This window comes from Giraffa tippelskirchi, chromosome 13, assembly GCF_054371585.1.
Source record: "Giraffa tippelskirchi isolate mGirTip1 chromosome 13, T2T-mGirTip1v1.2.pri, whole genome shotgun sequence".
NCBI classification, from domain to species: domain Eukaryota; kingdom Metazoa; phylum Chordata; class Mammalia; order Artiodactyla; family Giraffidae; genus Giraffa; species Giraffa tippelskirchi.
In genome coordinates this window covers 106536819-106563180 of record NC_137287.1, presented here as the reverse complement: position 1 = coordinate 106563180, position 26362 = coordinate 106536819, and the positions used below count along the sequence as shown (strand labels likewise).

The following is a 26362-nucleotide window of genomic DNA, read 5'->3' as shown; positions in this document are numbered from 1 at the left end:
GATATAATACATGTAACAGTGTTTTCTAAAGTACAAATGTCCCTCACATAAGCTACAAATATCTGTTATTTTAAAGCAACCACATCATGCTTGGTGGTTATAATAGCAAACTGAGGTGGTGGACTCATTCTCTGCTGCCCCTCTCCCCTACTCAGAGTGGCAGGGTCAGCCTTCTGAAAAGCCAGACCATGTCTAGCTATGATGTCTTCTACAGGATCCAAGACCATCAGGATGGAGCATCCCGGTCCTCCCAGAGTCCACCAGTGACCAACTTCTCTGATTTCCTGGATGAATCCAGCCCCTCTGTCAGGATCTCAGGATGGTGGTGAGGGGCTCTGGAGCCAGGCTGCCCTGGGTTACAGTCTTTACTCCAGCCCTACTAGTATGACCTCAGTTAATTTCTATCACATCTCTGTGCCTCCGTTTCCTCATCTATAAAAATGAGGATAGGGAATTCCCTGGCAGTCCAGTGGTTAGGACACTGTGTTTTCACTACTGAGGGCGCAGGTCTGCAATCCTTAGTCTGGGAACTAAGATCTCGCAAGCTGCACAGCATGGCCAAAATATAAATAAATAAATTCTGGGTAAAAAAATAAGTGCTAGTCACTCAGTTGTGTCTGTTTGCAACCTCACGGACTGTAGTCTACCAGGCTCCTCTATCCATGGGATTTCCCAGGCAAGAATACTGGAGTGGGTTGCCATTTCCTCCTCCAGGGGATCTTCCAGAACTAAGGACTTCCCTGGTGGCTCAGATGGTAAAGAATCTGCCTGCAATGCAGGAGAGCTGGGTTTGATCCCTCGGTGGGGAACATCTCCTGGGAAGGAGATGACAACCCACTCCAGTATTCTGTCCTGGGAAATCCCATGGACAGGGAAGCCTGGCGAGCTACAGTCCATGGGGTCGCAAAAGAGTTGGATATGACTTAGTGACTAAACAACAACAAAAAGAATAAAAGTAAAACAGACATTTTCAGACAATTAAATACCAACATACGCTCACCAAAGGTTATCTTACTTCAAGAAGGAAAATAAATCCAAATAGAAAACCCGACATGCAAGAAGGAATGGTGAGCAAAAACAAACCTTGTAAAACTTTCAGGATATCTAAACAGTGATTGACTGTATAAAATAATCAAAAGGCATAATGTATGGTGTTAACAAACTAGTAATAACTAAACACACTGACTAATACAGTTGACAGGTGAGGAGGAGTGAAAGCAGGTAAAATGTTCTGTGATCCTGTGTCATTCAGGAAAAGGGTAAATATACAAATTAACTTGAGATTCTATTAAGTATGTATTTTAAAATATTAAAGAACAACTAAAAGAATAAAAAACACAGTACATATCATCCAAAGTAGCAGAGAGAAAAAAAAGTTAAGAAAAGAATACAACTTAATCATTCAATACAACCTTCTAAAAGAAGTTAAAGTGATCTCCCCGTCCCAAAAGGTAAAAAGACAAGATGAATAGCCAAAGATGACAGAAATAAATCCAAACATACCTATAATCACAATAAAAGCAAATGGACTAAGTTATATAATTAAAAAGCAAAGGAAACACAGTTCTGAGTTGGGCGAGAATTATCCAAGGTATTCCTCTGCTCCCTTTACACCCTGGAGGCCAGGTCTGTCTCTCCCATCCCCTGGCCACATCCACCACCTACCCACTTCTCTTGGAGCCGATTCACCTCCTCCTCATGGGCTGACTTCAGCTGCTGCAGGGCAGCCTGCCCTTCTTGCTCAGCCTGGGCCAGCTGCCTGGCTGCTGTATCCCGTGCCTGCTCTGCCCGGCTCCGTTCAGTGTCCAGTTCCAGCTGCAGGCACTTCACTTCCCCTAGGATGCCAAGGATAGGATCTGTCTGGTCTCTGAGCCTCTGCCCTCCCATCTTTCACCCTCCTCCCCAGGCCTCATGAGGAATTCCCATCTCAGAGGCTGTGTGTGTGTGTGTGTATGTGTGTGTTAGTCACTCAGTTGTGTCCAACTCTTTGCAACTCCATGGACGGTGGGCCACCAGACTCCTCTGTCCATGGGATTCTCCAGGCAAGAATACTGGAGTGGGTGGTCATTCCCTTCTCCAGGAGATCTGCCTAACCCAGGGATCAAACCTGGTCTCCTGCATTGCAGGCAGATTCATTACCATCTGAGCCACCAGGGAAGCCCCCTCAGAGGCCCTGGGTCTGGCTCTAATAGCTTCCCACCGTCTTTCTGGCTTTTAACATCCCCGTGGACTGAAGTGCGCCCACCCCAGCTGGGTTCTCACCTTGGATTACTTCCTTGGCTTGAGTGATAGTTTGAATCTGGACCTCCAGCTGCCCTTTGGTGACCTCTACCAGAGAATTTTGTTGCTGGGCCTCAAACAGACTGCTCTCCAGTACCTCCTTGGCTGAGCTGTCAGGTTCAGGAATCAGGAGAGTTCTTACCCATTAAGCCCCTTACCTTTCCTTAAGAAGAGTCGGGTTCTAACTACTGGCCACCTAGAGAAGCTAGGGGGGCAATTACAAACTCATAATTCATTGAAACTCCCATACACTTTGGGCAAGGAACTCAGCTTGGCTACGCCTTGCTTTGCAAAGCTCTCTGCCCCTGGTAGAACTGGGGGTGGGCCCTACCTGAGCCCTAGCAGTTGTTCTGAGAGCTCCTGCCGGTCTCGCTCCACAGCCTGCAGCCGCACCTCGAGAGCCGCCTTCTCCCGTGCCAAAGCCTCCTTCTCCTGGACTTCTCGGGCAAGCATCTCTTCCTGGCGCTTTGTCTCTTGCTTTAGCTGTTCCATCTGAGCTGAGGCTGCCTCCTGCTGGTGATATGTCTGGGGGGACAGAACTGATGAGACAGGCGCAGAGGCAGGACCGCCCCCCCCCCCAGGCTGCTATCACCAGATTAGGGTCACTGGACCCACCTCTGTGAGCTGTGCCCTCTCACACCAAGGGCCATATATCTATTTCCCTGATCTATCCAGAGTGCCCAGCCCAGGGAACATGTTCTCCTTTGAGCAAGACCCTGTGCTAGGGTGGCAAGAGATCTACCTCTGAGGAGCTTTTAGTCTTAAGAAGTAAGACATACACACATTACCATGAAGAAGATGATCAATGCCCAGAGAAAGAGACTCAGAAGGGAAAAGTGAAAGTGAAAGTGTTAGTCGCTCAGTTGTGTCAGACACTTTGTGACCCCATGGACTGTAGTCTGCCAGGCTCCTCTGTCCATGGGATTTTCCAGGCAAGAATACTGGAGTGGGTTGCCATGCCCTTCTCCAGAGGCTCTTCCTGACCCAGGGATCGAACCCCAGTCTCCTGCATTGCAGGCAGATTGTTTACTGTCAGAGCCACCAGGGAAGCCCCCTGACAGGGGAGATTACATATAATTATTAGGTCAATGAGATGTTTGGTAGCAAAGAAAGATCACCTTTGAGTTGGGTCATTGGTTCAGAAAAAACTAATGGAGCCCCTTGCCATGTGTTAGAAACTGTGCTAAAAGCTGGAGGGATTAAAAGCAAATAAGACATAGCCTTACTTCAAGGAGCTTTTGGTCTAATGGTGGCGACACGTAAACAGATACTTATAATACAGTATGAAGGCTGTGGTGGTTGAATAAACATGACATATTATCAGAGAACACAGGAGAGGCATCTAACTCAAACTGATGGATGTGAAGCAATGGGGCCGAACTGAAGGATTCCTTTAGGAATTCTTTTAAGAAACTGGAAGATGTACCCCAAACTATTAATAGTAACGCTGGTCATTCCTAGGCAATGAGACGTTCCCTTCCTGAATCATTTCTGTAGTGTTTTTGTTTTTTTACAGTGAGCACGTATTATATACTTTCATGAGATGGTAGCAGTTTTGTCTTCTCACCTCGCTTAGTTTCTCTTGAATTTCTTGCTTCTCTTCTTGGATGCCCCTGAGATCTGCCTGCAGCTCCGCCCTGGTATCCTCTGTTTTCTGCAGCTGGGCCTCCAGGTGGGTGCTCTTTTCCCACAGGGCTTCCCTGCTCCTCTCGGCCTCGGCCAGGTCCACCTGCAAACCGCTCCTCGCCTGCTCTGCTGCCTCCATCCTCCTGCGCACAGACTGGTTCTCCTGTTCTAACTACTGGCCGAAAAGGGAAGGGCGTCAGAGACAAAGGGTTATGGTTTAGAGATGAAGAGGTGAGACAGAAATCCACATGAAATATACGACTCTGTTCCCCACAGAAGGACACACACAGGAGTGCTTAGTGCTTACGGGAGAGGAGGACTAAGCACGCATTTGGGGTCTAGAGCCTTTACTCCAGGTACTAGATGTTGGGGACAGAGACAAAAAAGGCAAAATCCTGGACTTCCCTGGTGGCCCAGTGAAGAATCTGCCTGCCAGTGCAGGAGACGTGAGTTCGATCCCTGATCCAGGAAGATCCCACATGCCTTGGAGCAACTAAGCTTGTGTGCCACAACTATTGAGCTTATGCTCTAGAGCCCATGAGCTGCAACTACCGAAGCTCACATGTTATGCTGCAAAAGGAGAAGCCACAGAAGCCCTGCAGAGCAACTAGAGAAAAGCCTGGGCAGCAACAAAGACCTAGCACAGCCAAAAAATGAACAAAATTAAAAAAAAAAAAAAAGGCAAAATCCTGCTCTTGAAGAATTCAGAATAAGGGAACACAGAATATTTCTAGGGCTCAAGGGAACAAGAGTGATTGAAGAGACATGTTAAATCTGTTCTATTTGTTTTTCTAGCACCATGAAGCATGCTGGATCTTAGTACCTCCACCAAGGATCAAACCTATGTCCCCTGCAGTGGAAGCTCAGAGCCTTAACCACTGGACCACCAGGGAAGTCTGAGACATGTTAAATTTGTAACCTCTAGAGAAGATTCTGAGGCTTGGGCTCTTCAGCAGATCCTTTTGCAGTGGTTGCTGTAATCTCAAACAAAGGATTAAAACCTAGTCTTCCTTCTAGAGGTCATGGACTTCCTTCCTAGCCCTGGTGATTTCACTGTAAAGCCCAAAGGTGGTCCTGCTGTAGATGTGGGAGGGATCTACTTTTAACGGTTGAGCCTGGGCCTTATAATCTTTGCTTTCCTCTGCACTATAAGTGTTCCTTTTGCTCATTCCAGGACTACAAGGGAGCTGATCTGTCTTGGGCTAACCCATTTGAGAACTGTTCCTTGTCACAGGCCATCAGCTGTGTCTGTCTCTTACCCTTGGTTGGGGCCCAGTCCTACCCTGTGAGTCAGAGATCTTTGCTCACCTGGAGAAGCTGCTGGTTCAGTCCAACTTTATCTAAGGCCAAAGCCTCATTTAAGGCACTGAGCTTGACAGCTGCAGCCCGAAGATCAGCGACCTCAGCCTTTAGGCTGTTCTCAGAACTCGACAGCTCCACAATGGACTGTTCTGCCTAAAAACAGAGAGTTAAAGAGTTTCTTTTCCCAGTTTTCCTGCAACAGTGAACAGCTCACATTTCCAACACCTGCTGCTTCCTGTGTACAGACAGTAGTTAACACTTCATTCCCTCCCTTACATTCTAAACTCTTCCCTTCATTCATTCACTCACCCATGCATTCATTGAAGAGTGAAAGAGGAACTCACACGACAGAGGCACAGACATCAGGATATATAAACAACCACCACTGTGATGACACCACAGACAGTGGGAACATAAAGTGCTCTGGGACCTCAAAGAAAACATTAATTCAATTTGAAAGAGTCAAAAAATGCTTGGTTGAAGAGTTGGCAGCGAAGTTGGACATTGAGAGATGAGGAATGGTTTGCAGTTAAAGGGGAAGGAAAGAAGCAGTTCAGGCAAAGGGAAGAGTTCATACAGAGTGTTAGAGTCACAAGGGAATGGGTACCATGGAGAATGCATTTAGTAGAGTAAAGGCATAGGAGGAGTGAGGACAGGGATCTCGGGTGAAAAGGAGGCTAGAAAAGGTGGCAGGGGGCAGAGGGCTGTGAGTGTGACCCCAAGGAGCTGGGGAGCCACTGAATGGTTTTAGGAAAGAGACTGACACGACCAGATTTATACTTTAGAAAACCATTCTAATTCCAATAGTCTGTTGGGAGGGATAGAAACTAGGAATTGAGGCACGAAATAGGAAGGGCCATAGCTTACAAAGTGAAGAATGACACAGGTTGCATACCCTTTTCCTAGAGACAATCAACTTTCCAAGCCGCCCACCCAACCCTGCCAGTGAGGGGGAGGCCCACACACTCTGGCCAGCGCGGCGGTCACTTCTGTTTGCTCCTGCCTCAGCAGCTCCCCTTCCAGGCGACTGGACTCCAGGGCTTCCCGAAGGGAGATCAGTTCACTGAGGGACTCGGATTGTTTGGCTTCCAGGACCGCCAGCGTCTCCTGGCTAAGATGAGAAAGAGAAGAGGGCTAGAGGGAACCTTAGGGGGTGGCAGTATCCCGAAAGATGTTGAAGCTGAAACTCCAATACTTTGGCCACCTGATGCGAAGAACTGACTCATTTGAAAAGACACTGATGCTGGGAAAGATTGAAGGCAGGAGAAGGGGACAACAGAGGATGAGATGGTTGGATGGCATCACCGACTCAATGGACATGAGTTTGAGTAAACTCCGAGAGTTGGTGATGGACAGGGAGGCTTGGCGTGCTGCATGCAGTCCATGGGGTCGCAAAGAGTCGGACACGACTGAGCGACTGAACTGAACTGATTTGCCTTTGTGATATAAAAGCCGAAGGTGGTCTCTAAAAACTGATAAGGAGAGATCTCCAAGACATAATGTGAAAGAAAGCAAGGTGCAGAATAGTATATGTAGTGTGCTGTCTTTTATGCAAGAAACTGGGGGAAATACGATTATATGCACACATTTGCATAAGGCACCACTAGAAATATGAATAAAAAATTAATTTAAGTGATTACACACAAAAGGAAAGGATATCGGATAGATGAAGCAGAAGGGACAAATACTCTCTCTGTGCATACCTTTTAAAATAGTTTTGACTTTTGAATTATATAAAAATTTTTTTTTTGGCCACACCACGTGGCATACATGGTCTTAACCCCCACAGCCAGAGATCAAACCTGTGCCCCTTGCAGGGCAAGTGTCGACTCTTAACCACTGGATCCACAGGGAAGCCCCATGAATCATAGAAATATTAATAAATGTATTATTGAGTCAAACAATTTAAATTTAGAAACATAAAACTATCTTTGCAGATTGTTGGTTCTTTGCCTTGGGATGGGGAGACCCTTCCTTGCACCAATCATGATCCTTACAGTAGTCCTTCAGGATTCCATCGTTTGTGACCATTAGATGCAAGGAGCAGGGGAACAGGAAAGGAGAGGAGGTACCAAAGATGAAGAAGATCCAACCCCTGTTACCAGGTACTGAAGACTTACCACAGGCCACGCTCTGTGCTGGCATTTTGTAAAACACAGTTTTAATCCTCCCAATGACCCTTCAAGGGAAATATCATCACTCCTATTTTACAAATAAATTAATCTGTCCAAGTGGCCAGAGCAATTATTTAAACCAAGCTTCTAAAGTCCTTGCTTTTTCTGTAATATCATATTGGGGAATTTACAGATAAGCTGGGTCCCTTTACTCTGGAATTTCCTTTTTTTAAAAAAATATTTATTTATTTGGATGTACCAGGTCTTAGTTGCAGCATGCTGGATCTTTAGTTGCAGGCTGAGGGAGCTAGTTCTCTGACCAGGGATCAAACCTGGCTCTCCTGCATTGGGAGCTTGGAGTCTTAGCCACTGGATCACCAGGGAAGTCCTTAGAATTCCCTTTCTTAACCAGCTCTTTTCCCATTACTTCCCAGGATCAGTCCTACTCTTTGGCCAGCCCCGCCTCCTCTGAACATGCCATGCACCTTCCCACCTCCTTTTCTTTGCTAATCTGTTCCTTTAGGCTTTGTCCTGCTCTCTACCAACCAAAATACGTTAAGGCCCAGCTCAGCCGTGACCCTCTCCTCCGTGCAGCTTTCAATAACAAACTGTTACCCCTATTCTCCCAGAGGACCTAGCTTGAAGCTCTTTTTAGCTCATGCTTCACCTGGCCACGGTTTACTTGTCTGACTTCCCCATTACACACTGCAAACTGCTTGAGGTCAGTGTCGTATTTATTTCTGTTTCCCCCCATGGGGCCTCAGTTCCTCTGGGTGCTCAGCAAAGCCCTGGATGAACTTTGTGCTTTCATCCTTCTGCCAAGGGTGGAGCAGTAAGCTAAGCTGAACCCACCGCACGCCAGGCTTCTGTTAACTCTGCTTTCTCAGGGTGGGGAGGGATGGGGCCAGGGAGGGAGGGGACTGTCACACGCACAGACGCTCCCTCTCTCGGATGGCCAGATGCAGCTCCTCCTGCTGTTCCTCCTTCTCGCCCTGAGCAGAGTCGCCCTGCAGCTGGAGCTCCATGTTGGTCCTCCGTAGTCGCCACGCTTCCTGCTCCAGCACCTCCAGCTGCTGCTGCAGCTCCTCCCTGGTCTTCTGCAGGAGCTCTCGCTCCCTGGAAGAAGGAGGCCAAACGTGAGCACAAACCCTGGAACCTAAAAACCCTCCTGGAAGCAGACAGCAGAGGGTCAAAGGAGAGGGGTATCTGCTTCCTTTAAATATCTCATCTTCCCTTTTGAGAAGGAAACTGGTTTTGTTTTTTTTTTTTAACATCTATTTATTTGGCTCCGGCAGGTCTTAGTTGTGGCATACGGGATCTTTGTTGCGTCATGTGGATCGTTCTTGGGCCACACAGACTCTCTGGTTGCCGTGTGAGGGCTCTGTAGTTTCGGTGCTTAGGCTTAGTTGCTCTGCAGCATATGGGATCTTAGTTCCCCGACCAGGGATCGAACCCTGGTCCCTTACACTGCAAGGTGGCTTCTTAACCACTGGACCACCAGGGAAGTCTCAGAACTTTTTTTTTTTCCTAAATCATCACAAAGACCCAAAACTGAGTGAGCAGGAGCCAGCAGAATGCAAGGCCAGGCGGTCCTGAACAGCCATGGGTCTGCAAACCACACACACACACAATGGGAGTGGGAAAAGGCCGGATGAGGACTGAGCCCGGGAGGAAGCTGGGGGACAAACATCCCCCACTCACCTGCTGAGAGAGTCCACCTCCCCCTGCAGGTCCACCGTCTGCCCGGCCAGGGTGTCCCGCTCCCCTGTGAGCTGCTGCAGCCGCTGTCTCAGGGCTTCACCCTCTTCCTCCCACTGGTGATGCTGCTGTTGCCAGGAGCTCACAGCTTCCTGGCAGCCTGAAAGCTGCTGCCTTAAGTCCTGCAGAGGGAGAGGGACAGAAGGGAGGTGGTGAGCAAGAGGGCAGGGCAGAGCAGGGATGTCAGAAGCCTGGAAACAGGGCTGGGCAAGGGGATGGGGACTGGTGCGACCAAGGTAAGTTGTGAATAAAGATGAGACCAGTCGAGGAGACAGAGCATCAGAGGTGACCAGGTTCTGTGGCTCTCAGAGTCTCAGAGTTCATCATCTTCAAATGTACCATGTGGAAGGTGGGGTTAGTGGTGAGTAGGGCTGGGACCCTTAGAACTGGAGAACACTTACCCACACTCCCTGGGGCTCCACTTTGCACAGTGCAGTTTAAAGATTGCATCAAAGTGGAGCATGCCAGTGGCGTGGGGAGTGTGCTGGCTCCCCACCAGCACAGCTGGGGAGACCCAGAGATTCCAAAGGGCACTTTGGGGTGTTGACAAAACTCCTCATGTCAGGTCAATGTAGAGAAAGGGGCAGTCTTGGATAGCAGGGTACCTGGGGCCCAAGTCAGTTTAGACACCGGTCCCCACGGCTGAGGAAGAGTGTGGGGTTCTTACCTGCACAGCCTGGCGTCTCTGAGTCAGTACCGAACGCACCAGAGAGACAGCCTTGTCTGGCTGCTGGGAATCAAACTGGGAGGAGAAGCCACTGGGGTCCAACTGCAAGGAGCTCTCATGACTGGAACCTTGGGCCATACTGTCCTCTTCTTCTACCATGGCCTGAAACCCAACACAGCAGGGTCACCATCCCACTGACCAAGGCCTAGAGTCCATGCAGAGGACTCACACTCCAGCCTGGTCAAATCTGATGTTTTCTCTCTCCCAGGTCCTCTCCCTGGGGGGGTGGGAGGAGGGCATCTAAGAGCAAAAAAGGTTGGGTTCCTTCAATTCCTCAGATCAACTGTTTACCATCGGTCACCCAAACCCAGGATTAGCATCAGAGCTGGAGCACCCTTTGAACACTCCCTGAATAAATGAAGGAAGAAGAGGTTATTGAATCCCGCCGCTGTCTGAGAACGAGGGCCTGTTTCAGCAGGCAGGGCCAGCCCACAAAAGCTTAGCTTAGGGTTCCAGTTTTCAAACATACCCAGAGAACTCATCCCCACAAGACCCTCAGTCCAAACTCCCCCAGGCACACCTGACAGGACAGGGAGGCCTGGGCAAGGGGAGGCTGGACATGTCACCATGAACAGGAGGCTGACTGGTACCTGGGTTATATCCTGGATCACTTGCTGTAAAGACAACTTCTCCTCTTGGGCGTTCCTACTAAGAGATGCCTCATGTTCCATTAATTCTGCATGATTTGCCTCCTGAACAGGGAACAAAATGGAGCCTCTGAGCCAAACTTTCAGAGGAGGATTTATCATTTCAGGCCCCTAAATCAACCAGTCTCCTTCTGTCTCTTCTGTCACCCCTACTTTTCCCCTGACCACACGGGAATGCTAACGCTGTCCTAGAACTCTGCGGACAATGTGACGTGGTGATTAAGAGTTCAGATTAAGGGGTTAAGGGCTCCGAAGTAGGCTGTCCATATTAGCATTCTTTCTCTGTCACTTTCTAGCCTGGTAACCTTAGGCAACTCCTTCTTTGAGCGTCCTTCTCTTTAAAATGGGAATAATTAACAGCAACTACTTCATAGATTTGTTCCCAGACTTGAACGAAAAAATTGCATGTAAGTTACTCAACACAGTGCCTGTCACAAAGCAAATGTTCATTAAACGTGAGCTATCATTGGATGAAGGATGGCTGCTGTTTCTGGACAGCAAATGGTCGTGTGAGACCTAAGTCCAGAGGAACCTCCAGCCCCAAGGAAGGCCAGTAGTAAATCTGAACTCTCAAAATTTCCCTCCTCCTTCCTACCTTATTGTGCTAGTGAAGACCTAAAGACAAAGATTTGTGGCTATGGAGTTTTTTTTCACCTATGCAAAATCTGAACCAACATTTGTAAATGGAGAGATTTTTATAAGCTGAGAAAGTCATAAAAATCTACATTTCTGGCTTCTCTCAAAAAGTTAACAAATGGGCCAAAACAGCCCCATCCCTGTTGCTATTATTGTTGAGGTGCTCAGTGGTGTCCAACTCTGCAACCCCATGGACTGCAGCATGCCAACCTTCCCCGTCCTTCACCATCTCCTGGAGTTGGTGATATCCATCACCAATTCATGTCCATCGAGTTGGTGATGCCAATCAACCATCTCATCCTCTGTCGCCCCCTTCTCCTCTTGCCTTCAATCTTTCCCAGCATCACAGTCTTTTCCAATGAGTTGGCTCTTTGTGTCAAGTGGCCAAAGTATTGGAGTTTCAGCTTCAGCATCAGTCCTTACAATGAATATTCAGGACTGATTTCCTTTAGGATGGACTGGTTGGATCTCCTTGCAGTCCAAGGGACTCTCAAGAGTCTTTTCCAACACCACAGTTCAAAAGCATCAATTCTTCAGTGCTCAGCCTTCCTTATGGTCCAACTTTCACATCCATACATGACTACTGGAAAGACCATAGCTTTGACTAAACAGATCTAAGGCCTCATTCCTACATGGCAATTATTTCTTAAAGTTGAACAGTGTCCTCCTCCAGACAGGACAAATGTGTCTCAGGGTCCTGCAGTCCCACTTTTCCTCTTTTTTTGCTGTGTACTGAGATCAAGTGTCCCTTGTTGTACTAAATATGACAATATCAGAAAAATCAGAATTCTTATAGCTGAACCTGCTTGACTCATTTATAGTATTTGGGCCATGAGGACATCTGAATTTGAAAATTCCTGAACACAATGGAAGCAAAAAGGCATAAGCAAGTTTGCTTCCCAGCTGATCTCAGTTTGGATGAGAAGACTAGGGATATGCATAGCGATGGGGCTTCAGGATTTGCCTAGAGTCAGAGATACAAAAACTCCTAGAGATGGAAGAAAACATGGAACCAAGCCAGAGGTTCTGACGTCCAACCTAAGCGAACCCCTTTGATAACATCCTTGGCAGATGTTATCACGGACTTCACTCCTTCCCAAAGTGGCTGTTCAACTACCGAGCAGCTCCAGCTGCAGCCGAGGTCTACCTTCCAGTAACTTCTAGTCACTGGCAGGGCTTGCAGCTCCCTGGCATACATTAAAACAAACCAACTCTCTTCCCTGGTGTCAGTCCTTCAGTTATGTGAAGGCAGCCATCATGTCTTCCTCAAGCCCGTCTCCGCCAGGCTACCCACTGCCATGCTCCTCAGGTGCTTCTTGTGTGAGTAGGTTTTGAATCTCTCTACACATTCCCCTCCACCCTCTCCTACTTGGCCACTGTGCCTCTTGACGTGTGTCCCACTCTCTCAGAAGAGGACACACTGCAAAGTTCCCCTAAGAAAGTAATAGAGATGATGCTGTTGCTGTTAAGTTGCTAAGTCGTGTCTGACTCTTTATGACTTCATGGACAGTAGCCACCAGTCTCCCCTGTCCATGGAATTTTCCAAGCAAGGATATTGGAGTGGGTTGCCATTTCCTTCTCCAGGGCGATCTTCCTGACCCAGGGATCAAACCCACATCTCCTGCCTGCATTGCCAGGAAGATTCTTTACCACGGAGCCACTTGGGAAGCCCATAGTAGAAAGAGTAGATGGCTAATGTTTATTAATAGGTAAATGGATGAGTTAGTTAATTTTCAGATGGAACCAAAATTAATTTTGTAGCTTCAGGGGATTTTATCAAGGAACATTTAACTGGTACTCTGTACTCTTTGTCCATAAAGGACAGGAACTCACAGCCCCACTCCCAACTCCTTCCCAGAACAAAGGATCACGTACCAGGATCTCCATCGTCTCTCTCAGAGCCTTCAACATCTTTTCATAGTCTTCATTTTGCTTCTGAGACTGGGTCAGCAGAGCAGAGAGCTCAGTCACCCTGATGAGAAGAGCATAGAACTGTCACCTGGACACCTATGGATGTGGACAGAGCTATGCAGCACACCCCCTACCCAACACAGACACCCCACCTACAGGCTCCCCAGAGTCCCTTGGGTGCCCCCAGCCCCTGTACTCCCTGAACACATGATGCTATAGCCTTGAACTCAGTGGGGGAAGCCAAATGCCACTCAGACACATGCAGGGATTTACCACATCTCAAGGCTGGAACACATGTTTGGGGGCCCGAGAGCTGAAGGAAACCCCTGGCCCAGGCCCCTCCAGGCCCCGCTTGATCTTGAAGTCAAGCACCCTGAAGCCAATGAGAACATCAGAATTGCCACATGGGATAGTTCCAAGGTCCCTCCAGCCCAAGGTTCTAACTCTGATAGAGAAAAAGGAGGGGCAATTTGGGAGAGATTATGGTCAACCTCCCTGATCTTAACCTCAAAGTTCAGGGAAATCACTGGGCATCTTTATCACCTTTATCCTGGAGTGCCATACTTGGTATTATATGGGTATCTTAACAAATATTTCTTGAATGAACTCATCCAGGAGTTTAATTTTTGTTTCAAAGTCTTCATAATTTGATTCTGTATCATCTTTAAGAGCCTGAACGCACTGTACAGTCACTCATTTAGTTATTGTATCACTAAATAAGCATTCATTAAGTGTCTACTATATGGCAGGTGAAGTGCAAAGCACTAGGTCACACAACTTTTCTAAGACTGAACGCACTGTACAGTCACTCATTTAGTTATTGTATCACTAAATAAGCATTCATTAAGTGTCTACTATATGGCAGGTGAAGTGCAAAGCACTAGGTCACACAACTTTTCTAAGACATTCTCTGTGCTTTCCAGAGCCTTCACAACCAAACAAAACAAATTGCAATTTACATATGCCACCGATAGGTGGTGATAGAACCCTAGCCATGGGGTATAGACTGAACTCTGTCCTGAGATGATTCAGATAGATCTCTTTGCTTACGTCCCTGCCCTTCTTCTCATTTTTTTTATATTGATTTTATTAGAATCCAAAAAATAAAAGAGCCTAACCAAAAAAAGAAAAGAAAAAAAACTAAATAATCAATTAAATTAAAAAACTATTAATAAATAATCAATGCTATCACAAGCAGTTCCAAAGACCACGGTGGGGTACAGTAGTGTAACAGGCTATTGAGGTCACAGAAGAGGTGACATTTGAACTATGCCTTAAAGGATAAGGCAGAGAGAGGAGGGAGGGAGGCATTCCAGGCCAAGGTCAGCAACTACAAAGGCAGGGAACGTGGAGGAACTTGGCTGCTCTGGGAATGGAAGTAGTTCGGTATAGGGAGTCACCGCCAGCTCTGTGAGTCAACAGGAGGGAAACTGAGCTGTGAGATAGTCTGAGGGCAGAGGGCAGCGACACAGGCCCAGCTGTGGCCCTGGGTTTCACACTAGACACTCCTCTGGCACATCTCCTTCCTCTCTTGTGGGAGGAGGGCTCTTCAGGTCTCCCTTGCCTGCTTGACTCCCCAAAGGAGTCAACTTTCTCCAAGCAATCCCCTCCTAGGACCCAGCCCATCTCACCGATCCTGAAGCTCTGCCTTCTCCAGATCCCCTTGACTCTTCAGCTGTATTAACTCCTGGCTCCTTTCATGGGCTTCCCTCTCCAGTTCCTGGGTCTTGGCTAGTAGCAGCATCAACTGGGACGGCTCGCTCCCATTCAGTCTCCCAGATCCATCAGACTCCCGAGACGGTGGTACTCCCACAGTCAGGCGCAGGCAAGAGGTCAGCAGGGACCCCGAAAGCCTCGCGTGCTCAGCCTTGAGCTCCGTCAGGTCTCTGAGTCCAAGGAAGGAAAGAGTAGACTCCAACAGGGACCAGGGACAGGAATGGGCATGTAGATGTCAGGCCCCAGGAAGAGCTGGTCTGGGAAAACCCATCTGAATCCAACAATTCCATCCCTCCCCACCAACTCTCCACCCCTGCCCTCCCCCCACAACCTTACCCCTCCTTTCTATAGCAGCCCACTGTCACAAATCTAGAGTCAGCAGGGGTAAACCTTCTCCCGTCTTATCCCCACACTGACCTGTCAGTGGCTGACTTCATTTCCAGGAAGTGGCGTCGGAAAGTCACCACCTCCCGCCATAGACCCAGAAGGCGACCGTGCTCCCCTTTCAGGTAGCCCTTGAAGAACTGTGTGTTCAGAAAGCCAGGTCATATCAAAGGGTGGAGGACATCATTTGTCAAAACAGGAGTCCTGGATCCCTTCTGACTATTGCAGGGAAGGGAAGGAGGGACTTATAGGAGACAGCTTACGAATGGGTGTCTATGTTCAGGTGATGCTGAAGTGTTTAATAAAATCAGCAGAGGGATTAAAGAGGTCAGAGGGCCTGGGATGCTATACGGCCTTCCCTGAGCTAGATTAGAAGATAAACAGTAGCTGCTCAACCAATGAGAGCTATTACCAACATCAGCACAGGTTTACAGTGAGGATTAAATGATACAACATATATAAATCACCTAAGACAAAGTCTGGCACAGAGCAATGGCTCAGGCAACATTAGTTTCCTTTAACTGGGATCTGAAAATGTCTTCCCATTCAATTTCAGTGGCTACCTCCTTGGCATCTCGCTTGCAGACCTCCAGACGAGGGGAGTCTAAACTTTGAGATCCATCTAAAATCTGAGCGAGTCACTAATGCAGGAACGGAGCTGCTCCCTGCCAGCGAAACCTCGACTGGGCAGGTATGGACAGAACGAAGCTGACGGCCCAAGCAGAGCTGAGCTGCCAGCATGAGTGCTGAGGACGGCCAGAGACTTAAACTCCAGCTCGGTTCCCATTCGGGTCCTGAAGTTAACCCGTTCCTTCTAGCACCAACCAGGCAGTGCCCAGCAGGCAGGCCCTCCTCTCACTGTTCCCGCCCCGTTTCTCTTACCTCCTGCTCCATCTGCCACTGGCTCTCCTTCCTCATTAGCTCATCCCGGGCCCGGCTCCAGTCGACTGTCAATTTTTCCACGTCTTCCCGAAGCGCTTTATTCACCACGTCAGCTTTTTCCATGTGCAGCCGAAGCTGGGTGTTCACCTCCGCTAGACTCTCACACCTGCACTGGGGAAGGGTAGGAGCAAGTACTAAACAGAGGTCGGAGCCAACCCCCTGGACCTCTTGGAGTAAGACGACAACCACTGGAACTTTCCATTGCCAGGAGCTGGAAGGCTAAAGCTGAAGTCCTTGGTTCTAAACCATGTCAGCCCTCGAGACAGAGGTTTTCCATCAGCCTTCTCCACCCGCCGGCCAACCACCCAGGCCAGAAAGTTGGGGCCCATCACCTCTGTTGTTCCTCCTCCAATCGGATTAGCAGCTGTTCCAGGTTTGGCTCTTCCACGCTTTCCCACCTTTGAGGGATCGGTCCCTTAGCCAGACAAAAGCAAGCCTTATTCACCTCCAAAGAGAACATCCTGCAGACCAAGTCTCTGATGCCCCCTTCTACAGCAGACCGCTTTTCTAAGTTCACACTTTTATTTCTTTTGGCTGCGCCGTGCAGCTTGCAGGATCTTAGTTCCCAGATTAGGGATTGAATCTGGGCCCTTAGTAGTGAAAGTGCTGAATCCTAGCCCCTGGACTGCCAGGGAATCCCCCTGCTTTCTTTTTATTCTTTTTCCCCTTTGTTAGCGATATGTCTCTTTTCTCAATCACTACATCTTGCAAGTAAATCCACTGTATATCTCTCTCCAAATGTGAACCAGTGACTTCTCATGAAAGACAGCATTTGGTAGTGAAAAGAACTTTTGAGTTAAGAAGCATAAGATACAGCTTCCAAGGATTTCCCTGGCAGTCCGGTGGTTAAGATTTTGTCTTCCATTGCTGGGGGTGAGGGTTCGATCTCTGGCTGGGGAGTTAAGATCCCATATGCCTCACAGCCAAAAAACTAAAAATGGAAGCAATATTGTAACAACATCAATAAAGACTTAAAAAAAATTTTTTTAATCTTTAAAAAAAATAAACAAAATATATCTTTTACTAATGGCCTTGGCTTCTATTACACTAATCTTCGGACTTTGGGAAGTTATAACTTCTCTGACCCACAAGGTTTTCAGCTCTAAAGTGAAGGTGATATCATTCCCCTGAGAAAACTGCTTTGCAGGTAAAGTGACATAATTCTATGACAATGCCTAAGGGTGCCTACATAATGCCTACAGATCGGTACATACTAAGTCTCGGTCCTTTCCCTCCTCTGAGAGAACTCTTCTGAGGGTAAGGTAAGATGGTGCTGAGGGGAGCTAGAACAAAGGCAGATGGGTTTTTGAAAGGCAATTCCACCCTGCCCACAGCACAAATAAATCCATCTGTCACAAACACATCTTTTTTTTTTTTCAAGTCTGTGAGGCACACATCTCTCCACAACAGATAAACACTGACACCTTCTGGAGGAAAAATGCATCTCTTCTCTCAGATTCCACACTCCTTCCAATCTGGTTCAGACGGTAAAGAATCTCCTGCAGTGCAGGAGACCTGGGTTCAATCCCTGGGTCAGGAAGATCCCCTGGGAATGGCTACCTGCCCCAGTATTCTTGCCTGGAGAATTCCAAGGACAGAGAAGCCTGGCAGGCTACAGTCCATGGGGTCACAAAGAGTCGGATACGACTGAGTGACTTTCACTTTATTTCACTTCCAATCTGATAACCTGAAGTTTCCTAAAGCTGCATTTTGCCCTAAAGAGACCCCTGGGCTGGAGTCTGCTGGGGCAGGAATAGCCAGGTCCCATGAAGGTATCTGACAAAGCTCTCAGGGAACTTCCCTGGCGGTCCAGTGGCTAAGCCTCTGAGCTCTCGATGCAGGGGGCCCAGGTTTGATCCCTGGTCGGGGAACTAGATTGCACTTGCCTCAACTAAGAGTTCAAATGCCACAACTGAAAGATCCTGCAGGCTGTAACTAAAGATTCCCCTGCCGCAACTAAAAAAAAAAAAAAAGAAAGAAAAAGATCCTGCTTGCCACCTAAACCCAGTGCAGCCAAATAAATATTAAAAAATATTTTTATTTTTAAAATATAAAATATTTTAAAATTTTTCCAAATATTAAAAAAAGGCAAAAAAAAGCTCTCAGGAGCTGACGAAAGAGCCGCTTCTACCAAACATTGCCTTACCTCTCCCCAGCCTCCCTCAGTCAGCAAACAGGGCCTAACCACACTCCCTGAGGGCCCGTGAGGAGCACAGAACAGCCTCACTCACCCCGGTGGCTTCCAGCCGCTTCTCCAGCTCCTGGCACCAGCTCCGGTACTGCAACACCTGAGGCAAACGGAGCAGGACATGGCAATGGGCCTGGCTGGTACCCACTGCCCAAAGCAGAGGTCCCCCCAGGGTCATGGGCAAACCCCTCGGTGAATAAGCGGCTGGGTGATGGGAGTGAGGTGAGGCTGTAACATCTTGCAGCTTCCGTTTGGTCATTTAATAATACGTTCTCTGCAGCTGTTGTTATTGGAGAAGCAACAAGTTTGTGGGCTCGGGAACTGGCAAACCTAGGGTCAGGTCCTATTCTAGACTAGGAGAGCAAAGCTAGATGACTGACGGAAGCCCCGTGAAGGGTGTCTTTGAAAGGACGCGGTCGGCAGCTGGTGGAGAAGTTGGGAGTATCACAGGAGAGTGTTTAGGCATTGCCACCATGCGGCTCTGGGCTCCAGCCAACCTCATCCATCTTAACCCCCAACCCCAGGGGTCCTCCTCTTCCCCTTCCTGAGAGGGCGGCCGCCTCACCTTGGCCTGCAGCTTCCTCACAAGAGCTGCTTGCCTCTGCTGGGCCTCCTGGGAGCTCTTCAGCTTTCTCCATGAGGCTGCTTGGTTCTCGGCCATCTGCTGCTGCAGCGCCAGCACCTGCTCTTCCAGTACCAGCTGCAGGGACCGGGGCTTCATATTGTTCAACCCAGGGCCCCCAGTCTCCATGGGGGCCCTGGACAGCAAGCCCACCAGCCCCTAGGCAGCCAAAGGTTGTTCACTCCCAGAGCGGTCTCTGAGCATCACTGGGTCACTTGGACCTCCTCTTGAGCTGGGGACCAAAGCACACATTGGAGTTGAGAGAACTGTCTAGATGACTCACATGTATTCAGCAAATACTCATTAAGTCTGGCAGAACTGGATAGGATGAAGTAAATAGGTTATTTTACTACAGGACTTCTCAGAGCTTTTAAAATACTAAGATGGACCTAATCTCTATGGGGGGACCACAATGAGTGGCCATTCCCCAAAGTTATTGGACCACAACACAAGGACTCGTGTTTCCTGGCATGCCGTCCCAAACTCTGCACCCGACCAAGAGCTCCTAATTTATCAGTGCATCCCTCGTGCCTGGTGCAGTGCCTAATAAACAATTGCTGAATGAATCACCGAAGGTGCTTTTAGGCTAGCTGCGGGATGGGTATAATTATAATACAGTGTGGTCTGTGCAGTAACAATAGATCACAGGATAGTATGAGAAGACAAGAGATGGGCATGTGACCCAACCTGGGGAACTGTGAAGGTCTGAATATCATCATCCTTGTTTTGTCATCACCTGCTAAGTTGCTTCTGTCGTGTCTGACTCTTTGCAACCCCATGGACTGTAGCCTGCCAGGCTCTTCTATCCATGGGATTCTCCAGGCAAGAATACTGTAGTGGGTTGCCACGCCCTCCAGGGAATCTTCTTGATCACTGTTAATACTTGTTAAGTGCTTCTATGGGTCAGTCACTTTGTTAAGTGCCTTACACACACTATGTCATTTTGGCATCACAAGAATCTCGAAACCTTCCTATCACACTTAAACATTGGTACTACTTTAACTCTTCATACATGGATGAGGACACTGAGGCTTATAAAGGTCAAGCCTTAGTTAAGAAACTAGAAAGATTAAACAATTTGCCCTAGTTCATACAGTTGTTTGGTTGACGGGGGATTTGAACAAGAATTCTGACCCTCTGACATAGAATAGCAGCCATTTCAGGCAGGGGATACAAAATAGAGAGGGAAGAAGGAACCAGCCTCAGGAGGATGGAGGAGGAGCAAACCCACCTCAACCACCAGGAGCTGGGCCAAAACCAGGCAATGGGGGCCAGTGGGGGAGCCCAGCCTAATCAGTGACTTCAGAGAGAGCCAGGAGAGGGGAAGGCAAGATAGTCAAGAAGAGTTCGGGGTGCTCATCCAAATTCGGTCTCTAATGAGCTCTGTGATCTGACCAGGCTAGTTCCCTTTAAGGTTCCTCATCAAAAAATGAGGGCAAAAAAAAAAAAAAAAATGAGGCCCCAGCTCCATGACCTCCGAGTTTCTTAGTCCTCTGAAACACCCAGGGCTGGCGGGGAGGTTATAGAGTTCTCTCATTTTATCAGCCCTGAGATACCCATCAGCAGGGCTGAGGAATATCTGTATTTCTAACTACCTATCAAGAAAAAGGTCTACTACAGCTGCCTTTTTGGCAGCATCAGTCCCCTAATCTGAAGAAAATGGCATATACGGCAAATGTAAATGCAACACTTGCATTTACAAGTGGGAGTTTCAGCGCCCCAAGTCCCTTTAATGCACCAAACTGTTGATTTCCTACCAATGCCACCTTCTATCAGGTCCTTCTCGATTTATTCAGGAATAATTAATCACTTTTATATATTTTTAAATTCTTGAGAGTCCCTTGGACTGCAAGGAGATCCAACCAGTCCATCCTAAAGGAGATCAGTCCTGGGTGTTCATTGGAAGGACTGATGTTGAAGCTGAAACTCCAATACTTTGGCCACCTGATGCGAAGAGCTGACTCACTGGAAAAGACCTTGATGCTGGGAAAGATTGAGGGCAGGAGGAGAAGGGGATGACAGAGGATGAGATGGCTGGATGGCATCACCGACTCGATGGACGTGGGTTTGGGTGGACTCAGGGAGTTGGTGACGGACAGGGAGGGCCGGCATGCTGCGGTTCATGGAGTCGCAAAGAGTCGGACACGACTGGGCGACTGAACTGAACTGAACTGAAATTTATATTTAATACATAGAGAGAATGTCTATGTTACATCTTATTATCTATCTTCACTAATCTGTGAGTTCCTGATAAGGCAAGAGCTGACTAATTCATTTTGGTCCTAGGTCGATTAATAGGGCTTCCCAGGTGATGCTAGCGGTAAAAAAAACTGCCTGCCAATGCAGGAGACAAAAGAGATGTGGGTTTGATGCCTGGGTCAGGGAAGATCCTCTGGAGGAGGGCATGGCAACCCAATCCAGTATTCTTGCCTGGAGAATCCCATGGACAGAGGAGCCTGGCGGGCTAGTCAACAGGGCTGCACAGAGGTGGACATGACTGAAGCGACTTAGCACGCACACAGGTTGTCAACAATGCATAATGAAGAAATTCATGTGGGCCTCACTCCTGGCAGATCTAAACCCTTAGCTAGAGGTTACAAAGTGGACTGATGGTTCTTTTCAATCACTGTGTGGCCTGTACAATGTTTTTTAAGAATTCAAATTAGATGCCAACATTTACCATTGGGAAAATACATACAAAAGTTCGTATTTCTGGTTCCTTTGGAAAATCAGAGTATCCAGTGACCCTTGACTCTCATTCCCACAAGGCCACAACCGGCTGCAGTGAAACAGCATCTGTCCCCTTTAGATAAGGCATGCTCTTCAGTTCACCTCAGCCTTGAGCCCGTGCCTGGCTTTGCCTCTCTCTCATATACTGATAGCAGATTTCAGTTGTCACGTCATTCTACTTGTGCTATAGAGTTAGAGAGGAATACTCAGCTTCCTAATTTACATCACCTCCTGAGCAACTGCAGACAGCTGAGTTTGTAGAGATTCTACTAGACAGCAAGGAAACAGCATAATGTAGGAAGAGCAGAGTGGTACCAATAACAGCTTAGGGGCACCAGCACCCCAGGCTGCCTCTTCCTGGCTGACCAACTCGGTTGCTATGCTGTGCTTAGTTGCTCAGTCGCGTCCGACTCGTAGCAACCCCCTGGACTGTAGCCCGCCAGGCTACATGGGGATTCTCCATGGGGATTCTCCAGAGAAGAATACTAGAGTGGGTTGCCATGCCCACCTCCAGGGGATCTTCCCAACCCAGGGATTGAACCCAGGTCTCCTGCATTGTGGGCAGATTCTTTACCGTCTGAACCACCAGGGAAGCTGAGTCCTCCCTTTCTGCCCTTCCCTTCCGCCAGCCCACCATGGCTGTGAAAAGCTGACTCAATCTGTCTCTTCTGGTCAGAGGCACAAACCTGCTGGGAACAGCTCTTTCTGCCAACACTATCAACAATAAGAGTAGCTCTGAGTTGCTTCAAGGGACTGGAAGAGCCTTTTCTCTCCTAACACTGTGGGGGCTGGGCCAGGCTTCTGTGGAGTCTCAGAGGCCCTCAAGACTCCCTTACCCTCCTCCTTTGAATCCTTTCCCTCAAAATTAGGCTGATCCATACAAAATTGCCAATATTTGCCCTTTTTTAACCTATAAAAGATAATTTCATGTAATTCAACCTAATAATATTATATGTTGTATATATTTATAATCATATGTTTATGTATATTATACAAGCCTAATCTATAAGCAGCCCTCCCATTGTTTCTGGAATTCTCCTATTAAATCTTCTTTTAGAATAAGGCTATTGTTAAAGTATATACACTATTTCAGAAAATGACAGTAACACTTCAATAAAGAAATGCAATTATATTAGAATTATATGATTATTTTACCTTAGCAGATAATTTAAAAATTTACAGCTATTTAAAAATTTAGTCCCACCCTCTCCTTTTACAGATAAGGAAACTGAGGCTTATGGCATGAAGTGATTTCATTTTGTTCATACTTTATTTATATGCCCCATTTACCTCAAAAAATGACTTGACATTGTAGCAAATATACCATACTAACATAAGATATTACTAATAAAGGAAATTGGGTGCAAGGTACATAGGAACTTGCTGTACTATGCAATTTTTCTGTAAATCTAAAATTGTTTCCCCCAAATAAAGTTTATTTTAAAAATGATTTGAACAATTTTATAATTAACTCCATCACCACCAATTTTTTTTCCCACTAAAACAAGAGTAAAAAGATAGAGGGAATAGAGAAAAACTACATCAGGAATTTTTCTGAAATTGAGATTTAGTTCAGAGCTTCCTCAAGACACAGTTCAGCACCTTTTATTAACACACTGTCAGATTAGCCAATGAATAAGTAAACTAGCATAGCTCCAAATGAAAGGTAGGTTTCAGTGTCCCTCAGGAAAGGAAAAGGTCAGTAGTTGGCAACAGGTAACAGGCTGAATTGCATTCAATAAGACAACGGATGTTGGTGTGCTTTGTAAACTGTAAACCATTGGATAGATGTTATCATTACTGCAGGTAAAGGAAAAAGATTCCCCTCTTTCATAAATTAAGTTATCCTATAAACACTCATGAATTTCAGCTTAGTATCAGATAACTGGCCACAGTGATACAGAAATGAATAAGGCTAACTTCCAACTTTTGCTAGGAACCAGACTGGGAAGGGCAGTGACCTCTAAACCTAGAGTGAAGAGTAACATAAATTATATTTTGTCTTCTCTCATCTAGCTTCTTTCAAAAAGTGATTTAAATAAACTTGAAACAGAGGCAATGCCACCTAAACTTGGAGTACAGATGTAAATGTTAGGAGGACTAAGTTGAGGACTGGTATTATTAAACAGGATTTGTCACTTAGAGTAAAAAAGTAAAAACACTTGAGGCACGGACATTTTATTTCCTGAGCAAAGAAACGATATATATTTGTCTGCATAGACAATTTGTTTCTTATCCCAGAAAAAAAAAAAAAATTTTGCATACAGCTTCTTATATAAATCGCATATGTGGGGCCTCTCTCTCTGTCCTCCTCCCACCTCCAAGGCTTTTCCCTTTAGTCTCCTCTGCTGGTTCCTCCTCATTTCCCCACTATCTAAAGGCTGGAGGCCACATGCCGTATGGCATGGCCAAAAAAATAAAACAAAATAAATGAATAAATAAAAACTGAAATAGTGACTGATTAGGCCATTCAGAACCCTCCAGTGGCTAATCAAGAGTAAAAACCACAATCATTATATTGGCTTACCTCGTCCTAAGTATTTGATCCCTGCCTCCAATTGTTTTAATTCTATTTCTTACTCCTCTCCCCTTTGCTCTCATCCCTCCAGCCACGCAGCCCTCCTTGCTGTATCTGCTTGGCACATACCAAGCCACACACTCATCTAGGGCATCTTCTAGTTATTCTTATGATCGGCTCCCTTGCCACCTTCAGGTCTCTGTTTAAATGTCACCTTCTCAGTAAGGTATTCCCTAGCCACCCAATATAAAATACCGCCACTCCTACACACACACACACACAGGTATTTTTCTTTTTTTTAAATTGCCATACTATGTGCCATGTGGGAATCTCTTAGTACCTGGATCAGGTAAAGGAACCTGTGACCCCTTCAGTGAAAACTCAGAGTCTTGAACACTGGACTATCAGGAAAGTCCCTGGTATTTTTCTACTTAGCTTACCATGCTTTACGTGTCCCTATCTGAGTATTATGTGTAATACAGCTAACACAATGCAAATTTCCCAAGAGCAAGAATATTGTTTTATTGACTGCTGTATTCTCAGCTCCTGGTATATAGCAGGTACTCTTTAGGCATTTGACTAAATGAATGAATATAGGAACTCTAGGCAACACGACTCATGTCAAAGGTCTTACAAAATGCTGACAGTTCTATAACCTTCTAAAAGGAAAAAATGAACAAAAAAGAAAGAGATCATGTAGTTTGTATTTCACTTTACTCCCTCACAATTGTTTGCAATCTTCATAAAAAAAGAAACCCTTTGAGAAGAAATTACTGCCTCCATTTTATGGACAAGAAAACTAGGCTCGAAACACAGAAGGAATATAACTGGTCAGTGGCAGAGGAGATGCTGAACCCCAATCCGCTTCCAAGGGCTTCCCAGGTGGAGCAGTAAAGGATCCGCCTGCCAAGACAGGACATGGAAGAGACACAGGTTTGATCCCTGGGTCAGGAAGATCCCTTGGAGGAGGAAATGGCAACCCACTCCAGTATTTTTGCCTGGAGAATTCCTGACAGAGGAGCCTGGCGGGCTACAGCCCATGGGGAGGCAAAGAGTCAGACACGACTGAGCACACACACATGCAGGCAATCTGCTTCCAACGCTATGCCCTTCCCTTACATCATGCTTCCCCTAAGTCATGAAATATGAATCACAATTCTGTGAGGGACACTTTCTAGAGGATGTGAAATAATGAGTCTTAGGTCTTCAGCTCTTGGATGGAAAAGGACCAATGAAAGGCAGAATGTCCTGGCATTGGTTTGGTCACGAACTCACTCAATTCTTTCTAAGTCTTCTCATGTGCATCGTAACTCTGGCCTCCCATAATTCACGGGCCTAATCTAAACACCAATTCGACCGACATTTACCAAACCCAAACACAGTCTAGGAATTATCACATGCTCTGGGGAGAGACAGCCTAGAATTCATATTCCAGCTTCACTCACTTTAGTCTGTGGGACTCTAGGCAAATTGATGTAAGAGTACCTTAGTTTCGTCATGCATACGATGTGAAGCTATAGAACCCACCTTATGGAATTGCTCTGACGACTGAATGGGCCTTTAAAGGTAATGTATTTAGTAGCACCTTTGTGACTATTCAGTAAATATTAGCTATCATTACGATCATAACGTGCTAGACCCTGGGATGCAGCTGAAAAAAGCAAGGCAAAACGCCCCAACAAGTGCACGGCTGTAAAAGAAGAGCAGGAAAAGCTAACTTGGTGCGATGTGTGCAAGAACCCAGCAGCGAGCTTACTGCGACTGCAGAAATTGGTTAGAAAGATTTCCAGGGAAGCGGTATTTAAGTTGGGTCGCGAAGAATGAGAGTTCCAGAGTGGAACTGGCAGGTAGGACTGGACTTTCGGACAGATCACATGCAAAGCCCCAAGTGCAGAGAAAACCGCAAAATTCTGGGATCCAGCAGCGGAACGCGCAGGAGAGCGCAGCGCCGTGTCTGACCACTTCGGGCTCGGGAAGATCCCTTTCTGCGCGCACTGGAGCCCAAGGTGGTGGCGGCAACAGGACGCGGGCGCTCCCGCCTAGGACAGGTCCCAGCCCCTCTGTGGGCCTCAGGTTCCTCCCGGGGAATCGGAGGCCGCTGGCCAAACGAGATTCCTTAAGGCGCCCTGGGCAGGCCGATCACTGGGCCTCAGACCGTTAACCCGGTACCTCCCTCCTGCCCTTGAGGCCCCACCTCACCACGCTCGGCTCCTGCAGATTCCCAAGGTGCTTCTCAGCGCCATAGCCTCCGAAGCCTCAGC

General features: G+C 47.2%; 1 protein-coding gene across 6 annotated transcripts in view; it reads right to left on the bottom strand.

The window, feature by feature from the left end:
- The window catches only part of CEP250 (centrosomal protein 250), a 48970-nt gene extending 22611 nt beyond the window's left edge, over window positions 1–26359 (bottom strand). For 2 of the 6 annotated variants that reach the window (XM_081559935.1, XM_081559933.1), the window contains exons 1-18: window positions 26296–26359; window positions 18797–19085; window positions 18275–18331; window positions 16376–16458; window positions 15984–16149; window positions 15135–15241; window positions 14633–14887; window positions 12966–13062; window positions 10398–10499; window positions 9748–9909; window positions 9024–9202; window positions 8256–8438; window positions 6175–6319; window positions 5215–5361; window positions 3848–4078; window positions 2612–2805; window positions 2263–2390; window positions 1666–1835 (exon numbers count right to left, since the gene is read on the bottom strand). In XM_081559935.1, coding sequence (XP_081416061.1) covers window positions 1666–1835; window positions 2263–2390; window positions 2612–2805; window positions 3848–4078; window positions 5215–5361; window positions 6175–6319; window positions 8256–8438; window positions 9024–9202; window positions 9748–9909; window positions 10398–10499; window positions 12966–13062; window positions 14633–14887; window positions 15135–15241; window positions 15984–16149; window positions 16376–16458; window positions 18275–18331; window positions 18797–18982 — 2592 coding nt within the window. In that variant the 5' untranslated portion in view covers window positions 18983–19085; window positions 26296–26359. Of the gene's footprint in view, window positions 1–1665; window positions 1836–2262; window positions 2391–2611; window positions 2806–3847; window positions 4079–5214; window positions 5362–6174; window positions 6320–8255; window positions 8439–9023; window positions 9203–9747; window positions 9910–10397; window positions 10500–12965; window positions 13063–14632; window positions 14888–15134; window positions 15242–15983; window positions 16155–16375; window positions 16459–18274; window positions 18332–18796; window positions 19086–26295 lie in introns of all 6 variants that reach the window. The other 4 variants (XM_081559934.1, XM_081559936.1, XR_014073894.1 and 1 more) reach the window with 3 other exon arrangements.
- Between the last annotated feature and the right edge of the window lie 3 nt (window positions 26360–26362).